The sequence below is a fragment of the Benincasa hispida genome, chromosome 1, assembly GCF_027475165.1.
Source record: "Benincasa hispida cultivar pf3 chromosome 1, pf3_genome.v1.1, whole genome shotgun sequence".
Taxonomy (NCBI): Eukaryota; Viridiplantae; Streptophyta; class Magnoliopsida; order Cucurbitales; family Cucurbitaceae; genus Benincasa; species Benincasa hispida.
Genome location: NC_143478.1, coordinates 27,874,826 through 27,886,949, shown reverse-complemented (window position 1 = coordinate 27,886,949; position 12,124 = coordinate 27,874,826). Strand labels below are relative to the sequence as shown.

Here is a 12,124-nt window from a genome sequence, read left to right as displayed (position 1 = left end):
CCCTGGCTTAATTCTCACTACTAACAAAACGTGTCTTGGAGTTTTTGATGTATACAAATCCGAAACTTTATTAGGGGGTTTTTCCTTTAACCAAAACAAAATTTACTAATTTAGTGTGAACATAAAAAAAATTAAAAAAGAAAAAGAAAAAACGTGATTAAAAAAAACATTTTTACACGGATTGCCCTTGGGTACAAATCTCGTGACGTTCCTCTATAAATTCATAACCCCAACTTTTGAGTCCACAAACAAAAACCCCTAATCTCTTCCTCTTCTTCCTCCTCTTTCCATTTCTCTCCACATCTCTCTATAATGGCGAAACCCGCCTCCCTTCTACTGCTCCTCTCCATTCTCACCATCGCCGCCACCGCCACCGCCACCGCCCGCAACGGCGGAGCTTCCAATTTCATCAAATCCGAGTGCAGCGTCGCTACTTACCCTGACCTATGCGTCCAATCCCTCTCAAATTTCGCCTCCACAATCCAACAAAACCCTCGCCAATTAGTCCAAACCGCTCTAATCGTGAGCCTCTCACGCGCTCAATCCACCCGATCTTTCGTCTGGAAACTGACGAAGTTCAGTGGACTGAAGCCGAGAGAGCACGCGGCTTTGAAGGACTGTATGGAGGAGGTCAGCGACACCGTAGATCGGCTGAACAAATCGGTGGAGGAGCTGAAGCGCGTTAGTGGATCGAAGAAGAAGGACTTCTTATGGCACATTAGCAACGTTGAGACTTGGGTGAGTGCCGCGATGACCGACGAGAACACTTGCTCTGATGGATTTGCCGGTACCGCGCTGAATGGAAGAATCAAGTCCTCGGTTAGGGCTCGCATTGTGGATGTTACTCGAGTTATTAGCAATGCCTTGTCTCTGATTAATAAGTACGCTGAAAATCAAAGTTAGAGATGTGATGATTTCAGGTTCTTCCGATTTCTACTCTGCTTCTGCGTTTATGGTGAACAAATTGAAGATGAATTACATGAATCTGTTTGGATTTTGATGTATATTAAGAGAGTATTTTAGTGTTTTGATGTGGGAAATGCAACCGTAACAATAATGGTGCTTTCTCTGTTTTTGGTTATCTTCTCTGTAACTCCCATACATGCTTTCTCTTTAAAAATATATACTATATAAATTTTAGCCTTTGTTATTATATACATATATTTATTCTCTAATTAATTAGGGTGACGACCACAAAATTAGAAAGTAATGTTATGTTAATTCTCGTCAAACTAAATACTTTCGAGCGTAGATTATAAGTTTAGGAGTTCTCAACGAAGTTGAATGATATGGATGTTTAGAATAGAGAAGTTTAAGTTGTTCACTTTTGATATACTAATTTAATAAATCATGAAATCGATGGTTTATAGTCGCAAGATCTACATAATTTAAGAACCCATTCAACGAAATTGATAATAACAACTCTACTTTTCCAACCCATACTTCTTGTGTCATATATACATTAAACATCGTTAAAACAATCATAACTATGTCTATGTCATAAAAAGATTGGTACAACTCAAGATTAATATTCTTTTAGGTAAAATAATTACAACAATGAGATCAAACAATTTATATTAGTACATTATCTATCGAGTTATGTTTAGATTGACATCTAATGTCAATTAGTAAAATTCTTGATATAAATATTAAAACGATGGAGTTAATGTAAGGGTTTAGTATACATATAATTCTAACCAACACAAAGTGACAAAATATTAGAAATTAAACCATAAAATAAGAGATAAAACACATCCTTTAATGGAAGTGACATTCCTTTTATTACATCAGCACCTTAGTGCAAGGATTTGGTGTGCCAATAAAAAAAATCTAAGCATTTGTGATGTGTGGCTAAGGCACTTGCGTTTTACACTTCTTTAAAGTTTGTGTTTATCTTAATCCTTTGTGAGTTTTGACCAAACCCAAAATTAAACAATGATTAGACCTTACACTCTTACCAAGATTCACAAAAGTTAAATGAAATGAAGATACTTGTTAATTAAATCATCTATTGTTTTGTCTTAATAAACATAGTTAGCACAATTTGACAATTTGTTTTATGCCATTATCGTCAAAATATACTCCAAGGCGATCTCAAATATTAATAATTTGGATTTTTCTTTCCTTTAAAGACAGTTTTTATTTTTTTTAAAAAAAGAAATGTAATTTGGATTCTATCTTTGAAAAAGGGAAGGAAAGATTAAAACTCCAACAGGAGGACAGCAATGTAGGGCCCTCTCCCTTCCTTGATTGAAGGACTAGACAGATTCAAAATAAAGAATAAAACCAAATATATATTTATATTTATCTTTTTTTCTAAAAAAAAAAAAAAAAAATCAATGGAAAAGTCCAAAGGGATAAACATGAAACACAACATGTGAGGCCGAATTATGATACCATGAATAGATAAAAAGCTGTCTACAAATTCTTTTTTCTTTTAATATAACTATTAAGTTGTCATCCTGTAGTTATGTCGTAGATTTTTGTTATTTTTTCTTTTGCTTTTGTTATACTCCCAATTCGTCCATCTTTAAAATATCGATTTCGACGATAACATAGAAATTTTAATTTTATAAAAATTTGGATGAAAATATCGAAAAATATTTTATTTCAATATATATTTTGAAAAAATTGTTAAAACAAAAAATTCAAAAAATAAATTTAAATTAGTAAATAAATATTTTATGATTTTTTATTATTTAATTATTATATTTTCATAGATTTTTTTACGATATAATAAAAATATTGATTTATTTTTTATGTCGATATTAAATTAAAAAAAACAGTGAAAGTATCAACAGAATATTGAATACTATTATGAATGTAATTTATGAGATTTGTCGTTTCTTTTATCCTTTGAGTTGGACTTTTAATGAATTTCCTTTTTAAAAAGTAGATATATATAACTAGACTTGTATTTATAACTTTACAATTTCTTTTCCCCACAAGTTTTCAATTAAAAAAAAAAAAAAAACTATATTGTAAACATGGTTTAGTGAGAAAACAATGAACTGCCCACTATAATCCCTCTAGTATTATGAACGTGATATATATATATATATATAAATTATTATAAACGTTTTGCCACTTTTATTCCACCAGCAATATATTTATTGAAAAAAGTTGTATTGAGTTTAAGCATTTGAAAACACTTGATTCAAAGAAACGTTAATATAATTTTAAATTGAAAAATTGAAAATTTTGATGTGAGTGAACATTTATGTTGGCTCCATTGATATCAGATTACGTTTGCACGCTTTAATGAAAATCTGTTTCAATCGTAAAGAAAATCGATGGTGATTGAATTAATCGAATTTCTTTAATGGTATTTACTTTAAACAGGTTACTATCACAATTAAAAAAATCTATTGGAGTTACTATCTGAAATATATAGATGATTACTAATTTACTAGAATGTTCTTTTTATATTTTTAATTAATTAAAACATGATAACTAAATTATATGTTATCAATTTTAGATACTCCTTATCATATTCAAATTTTTATTTTTATTTACTTGTTTGAATTTTTTATATTTTAAAAAATTAATGCTTAAATTAAAATTAAAAAAATAAAACAATAGTTATCTTAAATAATGCTCGTCTAAATAATTTCCATTTAGAAAAACACGTAATCCTGATATAAATATTTAAAAAAATAAATAAATAAAATAACAAATTTCAAACAAAATATACTGTTATTTGATTTAATAACACGGTATTAATTATTTAATTATTTTTAAATTACATTTTTATAACAAATTAATCCAAAAATCACATAGAGGAGAAAAGGAGTTATTCATGCAAATGTATAAATAAAATGGCCAAGAAATCATGCATAAGAATGTTAATTTGATATATATATATAAGGGTATGAATCTAGAGATTATGGGATAAGAAAAAAAAGTCAAACTTTTAAATTATAGATATCAATACCATTATTGATATATATTACTAATATTGATTATTGATATAGATTATCAATATTGATACTGATTACTAATATGAATACAGGTATGGACCTAAAGAAAAAGTGTAAATGGTGCAAAGTTAGTAAAAAATATGGTGTGAGTTCCACATAATAATCAATGTAGAAGATATATTTAAGAGAAATGAGATTACGGATTTAAGAATGTGGCTCAAACTTTGATTCTCTATTATATAGAGTTGGATAAACACCACCTATCAAAATAAATTTTCTTATTTCCATTGATTGATTATGGTTCCTACAGCATAACATGGCCTTAAAGGAGTTTTATAAATTGAGGCTTAATTTTAAACTATGCATCAAATATTTCCTTAATATATTGCCATTTAAACATTTTTTTTCTTTGTTTCAAATTTATGAGTTTTCCAAGTGCACAATTAGCGTAGGGATTTAAAATTTTGACTTCAAAGTAAGGGATTAGCAGATTATTGTTTAAGCTCAATAACTTAGAAGTTAATAGATTCGTTTTCTTTAACCAACAGAAAAAAGGTTCATATTAGCCATTAAAGAGAGCTCCTTCATTGATATAACATAAAGTTAATTTCATCCTTATGCATTAATTAATTAATCGGCAAATGATAATAATCCTAAAGTATTGGTAGTTACAATTATACGCATAAATTTTTAATTGTATTTTTATCATTTAAAAGTTTAATTTTTAAAACTACTGTAAGTTTGAGAATCTAATTTTAACTTTTATATAAATTTGAAGTTCAACTTTTATCATTGAAAATTTTATGGTATGATTATAATCGTTACCATATTTTTTTCTAATAAATTAAACATTCTAAAAAAAGTTGGAAAATTAGCTCTACCAAAAATTCAGAAACAATAATTCAGTGGGAAAGGAGTACTAAAAAAAGGTAGTGTGAAAGGAGAGAGGACAACTTTTTTTAAAAAAAAAAAAAAATCGAAATACCACTAAATCAAGTGCATGTGAAGAAATAACCAAATAGGAAGATAGAGGAATGATTACCCATTGCAATTCACTTGATAATAGAATGAAATTTGGGGGTGTTTGGCCATGAGTTTAGAATCAGAGGAGTTTGACATATTTGAAGCCAAATCCATGTTTGGATATTTGAAATAAAATTCTCAGATTAAGAAATTAAATTTATGAATTTGGAATATGTTTTTTTTATGAATTGAATAGATCTTGGAAAAGTTTCTCTTCATCTTCTACCTTTTATCAATGGTTGTCGATGACCGCTGACAACAATTGTTGATCGATTTTGCGATCGACCATGATGACCGATCATCTTAATCGTCAAGGACCGATCACATTGGCCATTGACAGTCGATTATCTTGATCTTAACGATCGATCACATTGATCATCATCATAGACAAAAGAGAACTAAAATTCGCTTAATTTAAAACCTATTTTAAAAATATTCTAATATATATAATTTTTAATGGTTGATGTTATCAACTTTAGCCACTACAAAAAAAAAATGAGTTCTCCTGACGCCTAAATCGAGCGTCGGAAGTTTGGTCGTCGGGAGAAACAGTCTCTCCCGACGCCGTAAAGGCCCGTCGCGACAATTAAAAAGGAGCGGCGGGGAATTCCAACTCCCGACGCCATACATTAGTCGTTGGAGTTCCCTTGGAACTCCCGACGGCTCTCCCGATGCCCATCGGGCAGCATCGGGAGATGGGATTTGGTTCCTTCTTCCCCATTTTTCCCTTTCTTCTAACCCTAACCTGCCGCCCAACCATTTTTTTCGGCCGTTCTCTCCCATTTTTCCCCTCCTTCCTCGCCGCTCCTCTCCCTCGCGCGTCGGCAAGTTTGTTTGGAGTATTCAAGAACCCGCCCCCTCTCCTGCCGCCGCCGCTCCTTCAACCGCCCACCATCGCCGTCGCCTTCTCCCTTCGGTCAGTAGCCACAATCAACCGCCCGTCGCCGATGCCGTCTCCTCCTCTCATTCACCTGCCACCTTCAACTGCCCGCTGGCACCACCGATAATCTTCTCATTTTATTTTCTCTTGTATATTTATTTAAATCATTATTTTCTCTTGTATATTAATTTAATAATTATTGATCGATTAATTGAAAAATCAGAAGATTGGTACTTTTTGTGTGACCGCTTCGAGAATGAAGCATTTCAGGTAGAATATTTAGGGCGTGTATCATTTGCTGCATTTACTAATACATCACACTATTGACATTTATTTTTTTTGTTGAAATATAGGAAATGTCTGTGACGAACAGGAAGAATAGAAAGAAATTACCATTCGACCACGTAGGTGAATCGAAGTCATTCCTGCAAATTCAGGCAGAGTTGCAAGCAAAGGAAGGTTGAGAAATAGAACGTGTTGACCTATTTAGGGAAACACACTCTAAAGGTGGCAAGTTCAACGAGGCAGCTGAAAATGCACATGTAACATTTTTTGCTTTACTGTCGTGTTGTTTTTCATTTCTAACTTTAGTCGCTCGTTCTTACCCATTTAATTAATATGTCTAGAATCAAATGTTGGAATTACAATCCAACCCCACTCTAGAAGGTTCTCAACCACTAACAGGGGATGAAATCTGTGAGACAGTTTTGGGTAGACGACCCGGATATTCAAAAGGCCTAAGTTGGGGCCCTAAGCCTAAGTCAAGAAGGGGTAGCATCTCATTAAGCTCGTCATCTACTCAAGGAATGGAGGAATTGAGAGCCAATTTCAAACAGTCTCAGTTGAGGATTAAGGAACTTGAAGACATTCAGGAACAAATAAAAGAGGATCATGCAAGAAAATTGGAAGAAATGAAAAAAATGATTGAAGACATGATACGATCACAGAGAGGAGACCCATCGAATTAGGTATGATTACTACATTATTTAGTTGTCTAATATGTTGCTATCCTGCAGTTATGGTAGCAAAGTAATTATGTCTTAAGTATCTTTATGATAAAGAATTGTTGGTTATCCTGTAGTTATGGTAGTCAAACAACTGGATTTTGATGTGTTTTTTGTTGTTTTGTGTGTTTTTTTATGTGTTGACTCTTCATCTTACTCGTTTTGTGTGTTTTTTATGTTTGGGACGTTCCATATTTGTCATGGGGGATGGGTAGAGTTTCATTACACCCGTCTTGTCGTTGAACTTGGAGTTCTTGTATGTTTATGAATGTTTACGAAGTTTAATGTGTTGGGGGGAGGAGGGTTGAAGGGGTTGAGATTGGGTTAAACCATTTTGGAAACAAAGTTTGAGTTTTATGTGTGTTGGTCCTTGTTTACTAGTTTTGTGTATTTTTTATGTTCGAGAGGTTCTATATTTGTCGTAGGGGGTGGGTAGAGTTTCATTACACCCATCTTGTCGTTGAACTTGGAGTTCTTGTGTGTTTATGAATGTACAAAGTTTAATGTGTTGTAGGGGGGAGGGGGGGTTGAGATTAGGTTAAACCATTTTGGGGACAAAGTTTAAGTTTTATGTGTGTTGGTCCTTGTTTACTCGTTTTGTGTGTTTTTGATGTTCGGGAGGTTCCATGTTTGTCGTGGGGGTGGGTAGAGTTTCATTACACCCGTCTTTTTGTTGAATTTGGAGTTCTTGTGTGTTTATGTGTTTACAAAGTTTAATGTGTTGTTTTGGGGGAGGGGATGTTCGGGAGGTTCCATGTTTGTCATGAGGGGTGGGTAGAGTTTCATTACACCCGTATTGAAGTTTGAACGTGTTGTGGATGTTTACCGATTATGACATTTGAATGTTTTTGTTTTATTGTAGAATACTGTTCGGAGACGAGCTGGGACAATTGTTGAAGATGTTGTGTTCCAGACGAGTTCTAGACATTGTTTTCATTTTATTTCTTCTATGTATTTGTGATATGAATGTTTATGAAGTTCTAGTGTCGACTTTGTTTTATCTGAGGATATTGTAATTTTTGATTTACTTGTTATAATATGGACTTCATTTTCGTTGTTTAATTATGTGAATCTTTATTTGGTTTATTATGTTTTACAGGTTATTCAGATCAAATTTTAAAAAATTACAAACGATAAATTAAAAATATTTGATAGACAATTTTCAACTAATGAATGAACTCCTCACGCATATATTACTGTATCAGGAGTTCCTATAACTCCCGACGCATTAAATAAAACCGTCGGGAGTTCCAGAACTCCGAACACATGGAACAACCATCGGGAGTTCGGGAACTCCCGACGCACTTTAAAACGACATCGGGAGTTAGTGCACATCTAGGCCGTCGGGAGTTCTAGAACTGTCAATGTCGTATATCAGTCATCGACAGTTACTAGAACTCCTGACACCCTATATGTGCGTCGGGAGTTCCCCGACAAACTCCCGAACTCCCACGTCGTTTTAAAGTGTGTCGGGAGTTCCTCTCCCGACGGGTTTCTCCCGACCAAACTCCCGACGACTCTTTATTCGTCGGGAGAGGCTCTCTCGACGCATTTTCCACACTTTTCCAACGAATTGTGATGTCGGGAGAAGTCAAATTTCTTGTAGTGAGCACATAATTAATGTTTAAGTGTATATTATTTCAAAAAGAAATTAAAGCATGACAATCTTGTATAAATTTATTATATTAATTAACTAAGCAATAAATATCATTTAATATATTGATAAAATTGAATTAATTAAGAATCAACAATAATTTTAATTATAAATATTTGAAAATTGAGTAATTTATAATTAAAATTAACCCATTAATATATTTAATGAATGTCATATTAATTATAATCTAATACGTCATTTTTAATTATTAAGTTCAATATTAGTAATTTTAATTTTAATTAATAAAATATAAGAAAATATATTTTAATAAATATTGTATTATATAAAAGGTAAAAAAAAAAAGGATAAAAATATAATGTGTTAATAAAGAGTACTAATACAAAATACTAAAAAAATTTATAAATATGATACGTTAATAATGAATGAAGTAATAAAAATTAATTACAATAAATAATTAAATGATTATAATAATGATTATATGTTCATAATAATGGATCAAATTAAAGTTAATTTAAATAAATAATTGTTTGATGGCAAAAAAAAAAAAAAAAAAAAAAGCCCAATTATTATAATTGAAAAATAAAATTTTTTTGGTAACTAAATTTAACTAATCATAATTTACTAATTAAATATATCTAAAATATTATTAACTAATTAATTACTAGTTTATGTAAAAATAAAGATTTGATATATTATTGTTGATTTATTAAAGCAAACATTTACATTATTTTTGTTAAATTAATTGATTAATTAATTATATCTCAAATGAAATTATATATAAAATGAAATAGAAGAAGGGAAGAGAAAACCCACCATTTTTAAAAAGAAATAAGAAAATCTTGTTTGTAGAAAAAATGATATTTGAGAATAGTTTATTTCCAGACAAAGTGTTGAAAACTGTATAACAAACCTGAATTTTGTATGTTTGTGTCAATTTACATCTAGAAACCCTCCAACCAAATGATCTTGAAAAGTTTTTTAGTCTCATTTACAAGCTTGTGAAAATTTGTAGAATACCCAACAAGTAGAAATTAATATTAATTAGAGAGTAAATGGATCTCTTGCTTTGATGCCGTATTAAACTATTGATTGACCCAATAATTTAAGTTGCTGAATTATGATAAATTTAGTTATATCAATACTTTAATACACTTACCTACAATGAATACATGAATAAAATTAGTCAATATGATACCTTTTGTGACGATTATCTTATTTGTAAAGTTTGACTATATTATGGGATGAAATTAAAAATTTTGAAACTATAGACTAAAGACAAAACTAAATTCAAACTATAATAACGAAATTTTCAACTTATTAATTGGAGCCAAATTCAAAATTTGCCTAAACTATAGAAAACTCAAAATTGTAACTTAAACAACCTTACAAATGTATAGAAAATAGTAGCTTAAATGATAGTCCATGTTCTTAAACTTCAACCTTAATCAATTTTAGTAGACTTTAAACTCATCTAAACAAAAGTTACGGATAAGTTTGTAAATTTAAATATTATAAATCAGTAATGTTTAGGTGTAATCTATATTGTACTCATTATTGTAAAAAAAAAAAGTTTAAACATAGTAATTTGTGATTAAACATTTGGATGGACGGCATAAATATAGGTACAGCTCGAAATGCATCAAAATATTTTTTATTAAAAAATATGTAAATGTAAAATTTAAAAGCGATCAAATTAAAGTAAAATTGTAATAATGGGTAACCAAAATAGACATAAAAAATTATAGAAAGAATTGAGATGATGAAAGAACACAGAAAAGGAAACATATTTTATAGTTTGAAATGGATAAAGTTGGAAGTACAAATTTTGTATTTGATAGGTAACCATTGAAGTAGTAAGTTCAGAAACTCAGAAGCTCAGTGTTTGTAGTTGAAGTTGTTGATGAGAGACAAGGCATTACTAATCTGCCTTACCACAATCACACTACAATTCTTCACCTCTTTCTTCACCTTCGTCCTCACCTTCCGCCCTGCCGCGCCGCTCAACCCGTCGGTGCACGTGATAACATCGGTCTCTGCTGCGCTCATCCACGTCTTTATACTACTCAACTGCATTAAGAATATGAATAAATTTGGTTAAACACATTTACTTTTACGAAAGAAACGGTTTAGTCTCTAAAAACATTTGTAATGTTTTAGTCCTTATGAATGTTTTTTTCACGATAGGACTAAGCCATTACAAATTATAGATCATAAGGACTAAAAATCAAGAATTACAAATTTAAAAATATAAGGGTCACATCATTATCAACTAAAATTGTTAATTATTTTCCTGAAAATTCAGAGACAAAAATGTTTTTTAACCTAAAAAGAATATGAAATTAAACCGTTAATAGGATTAAGTAGTAGTTTTAACAACCTGAAAATCCACATCCTTAGAACGACTCAATTTTTTAATGGCAGTGGTAGCTCGACGGATCTCGTCGACGGAGTCATTGAGATTATCGATGCAATCTCCGATGACTTCGGCTTCATAGGGTGACAACTTCCGACGGGAGATCTTGGAGATGATGGAGGTGGCGTTTTGTGCAGCTTTGAGAGAAGAAGCCATGGCCGCCCTGCATAGTTCTTGCTGGTTTCTTTTGGTCTGTGAAGCGTATAAAGAGAGTGCAGTCTCGCAAAGGCGCGGATATGGCGTCGGCTTGCACGCCTTTCTGATGTGTGGTTGTACTGGCCGGACGGTGGAGGAAGAAGAGGCCGCGGCGGAGGTAGTGAATGTTGTTAAAACAATGAAGAAGAAAAGGGTTAGTGAGGATTTTAGGATTTGAGATTCCATCTCTTTCTCTAGTGAATCTATTAGGGCTGTCGGGAGATTTTTACTATATTTATAGTTGTGGAAGACACGTCATGTGTTTGACCAACATACTTGTTTGAGAAGATTGAAATTTTTATATCCTTAGATGCATGAAAAACTTTAAAACGACGGCTATTTCGAATTTTGTATAAAGTAATTTTTAAAAATGTGAAAATTCTAGAAGTTACATTAATGATTATTATGAATTAGCAAGTCACATTGTAAGGACTTATTTGAACAATTTTTTTGAATTGTTTGTAAATAAAGGTTGGGTGTTTAGGATAATGTTCAATGTCCCATAAAAACATGGCTTTAAACATACATTATCTTTGTCAAATATTTTTTTTTATATATACTTTGAATGTTTTACGTCGGGTTATGCACACCTCAACTAATTTTACGAGACAACTCGTCTAACTCTACAATATTTTGGTGTTAAAGAAACTCGTAGGATATTAAATCTTAGGTATGTAACTATTATGGATTAAATCCATAACCTCATAGCCATTTGTTTTTTTTTTTTTTTAAATTCAAATTGTTTCTACTAGCACTAGACCAATTCATAATGGCTATGTTTGTCTAATTTTCAAGAAATCGGTTTATGAAAAATGTTTTTTTTAAATTATGTATATTTTATCGGGAAGAGATTAACATAGAAATTTAAAACATGAAAAATGGAATACCTATGTCTAGTTTAACGCATTTCTTGATAAAATGAGTTTACATGTGGCTTAATTAATCTATCTTTTGGAGAGTAAATTCTTCTGTTGACTAAATTTGGAACTATAACTTTTTTCAAAAAATAAATTTCATTGTCCTAGATTCATTTTCAAACTAACTACTATATGTTAGGCCAAAAATGAAAGACAT

The 12,124-nt window shown here is 31.2% G+C and overlaps 2 protein-coding genes across 2 annotated transcripts; one reads left to right on the top strand and one right to left on the bottom strand.

The window, feature by feature from the left end:
* Positions 1 to 273: 273 nt before the first annotated feature.
* LOC120073663 (21 kDa protein-like) lies at positions 274 to 1,153 on the top strand. The gene has a single exon (XM_039026468.2). The coding sequence runs from the start codon at positions 313 to 315 to the stop codon at positions 901 to 903; it is 591 nt and encodes a 196-aa protein (XP_038882396.1). The 5' UTR covers positions 274 to 312; the 3' UTR covers positions 904 to 1,153.
* Positions 1,154 to 10,207: 9,054 nt separating this feature from the next.
* Positions 10,208 to 11,249, bottom strand: LOC120073656 (21 kDa protein-like). Its single transcript, XM_039026462.2, has 2 exons — positions 10,820 to 11,249; positions 10,208 to 10,509 (listed from the first exon to the last, which is right to left on the bottom strand). The coding sequence occupies exons 1-2, from the start codon at positions 11,234 to 11,236 to the stop codon at positions 10,318 to 10,320; spliced, it is 609 nt and encodes a 202-aa protein (XP_038882390.2). The 5' UTR covers positions 11,237 to 11,249; the 3' UTR covers positions 10,208 to 10,317.
* Positions 11,250 to 12,124: the final 875 nt, after the last annotated feature.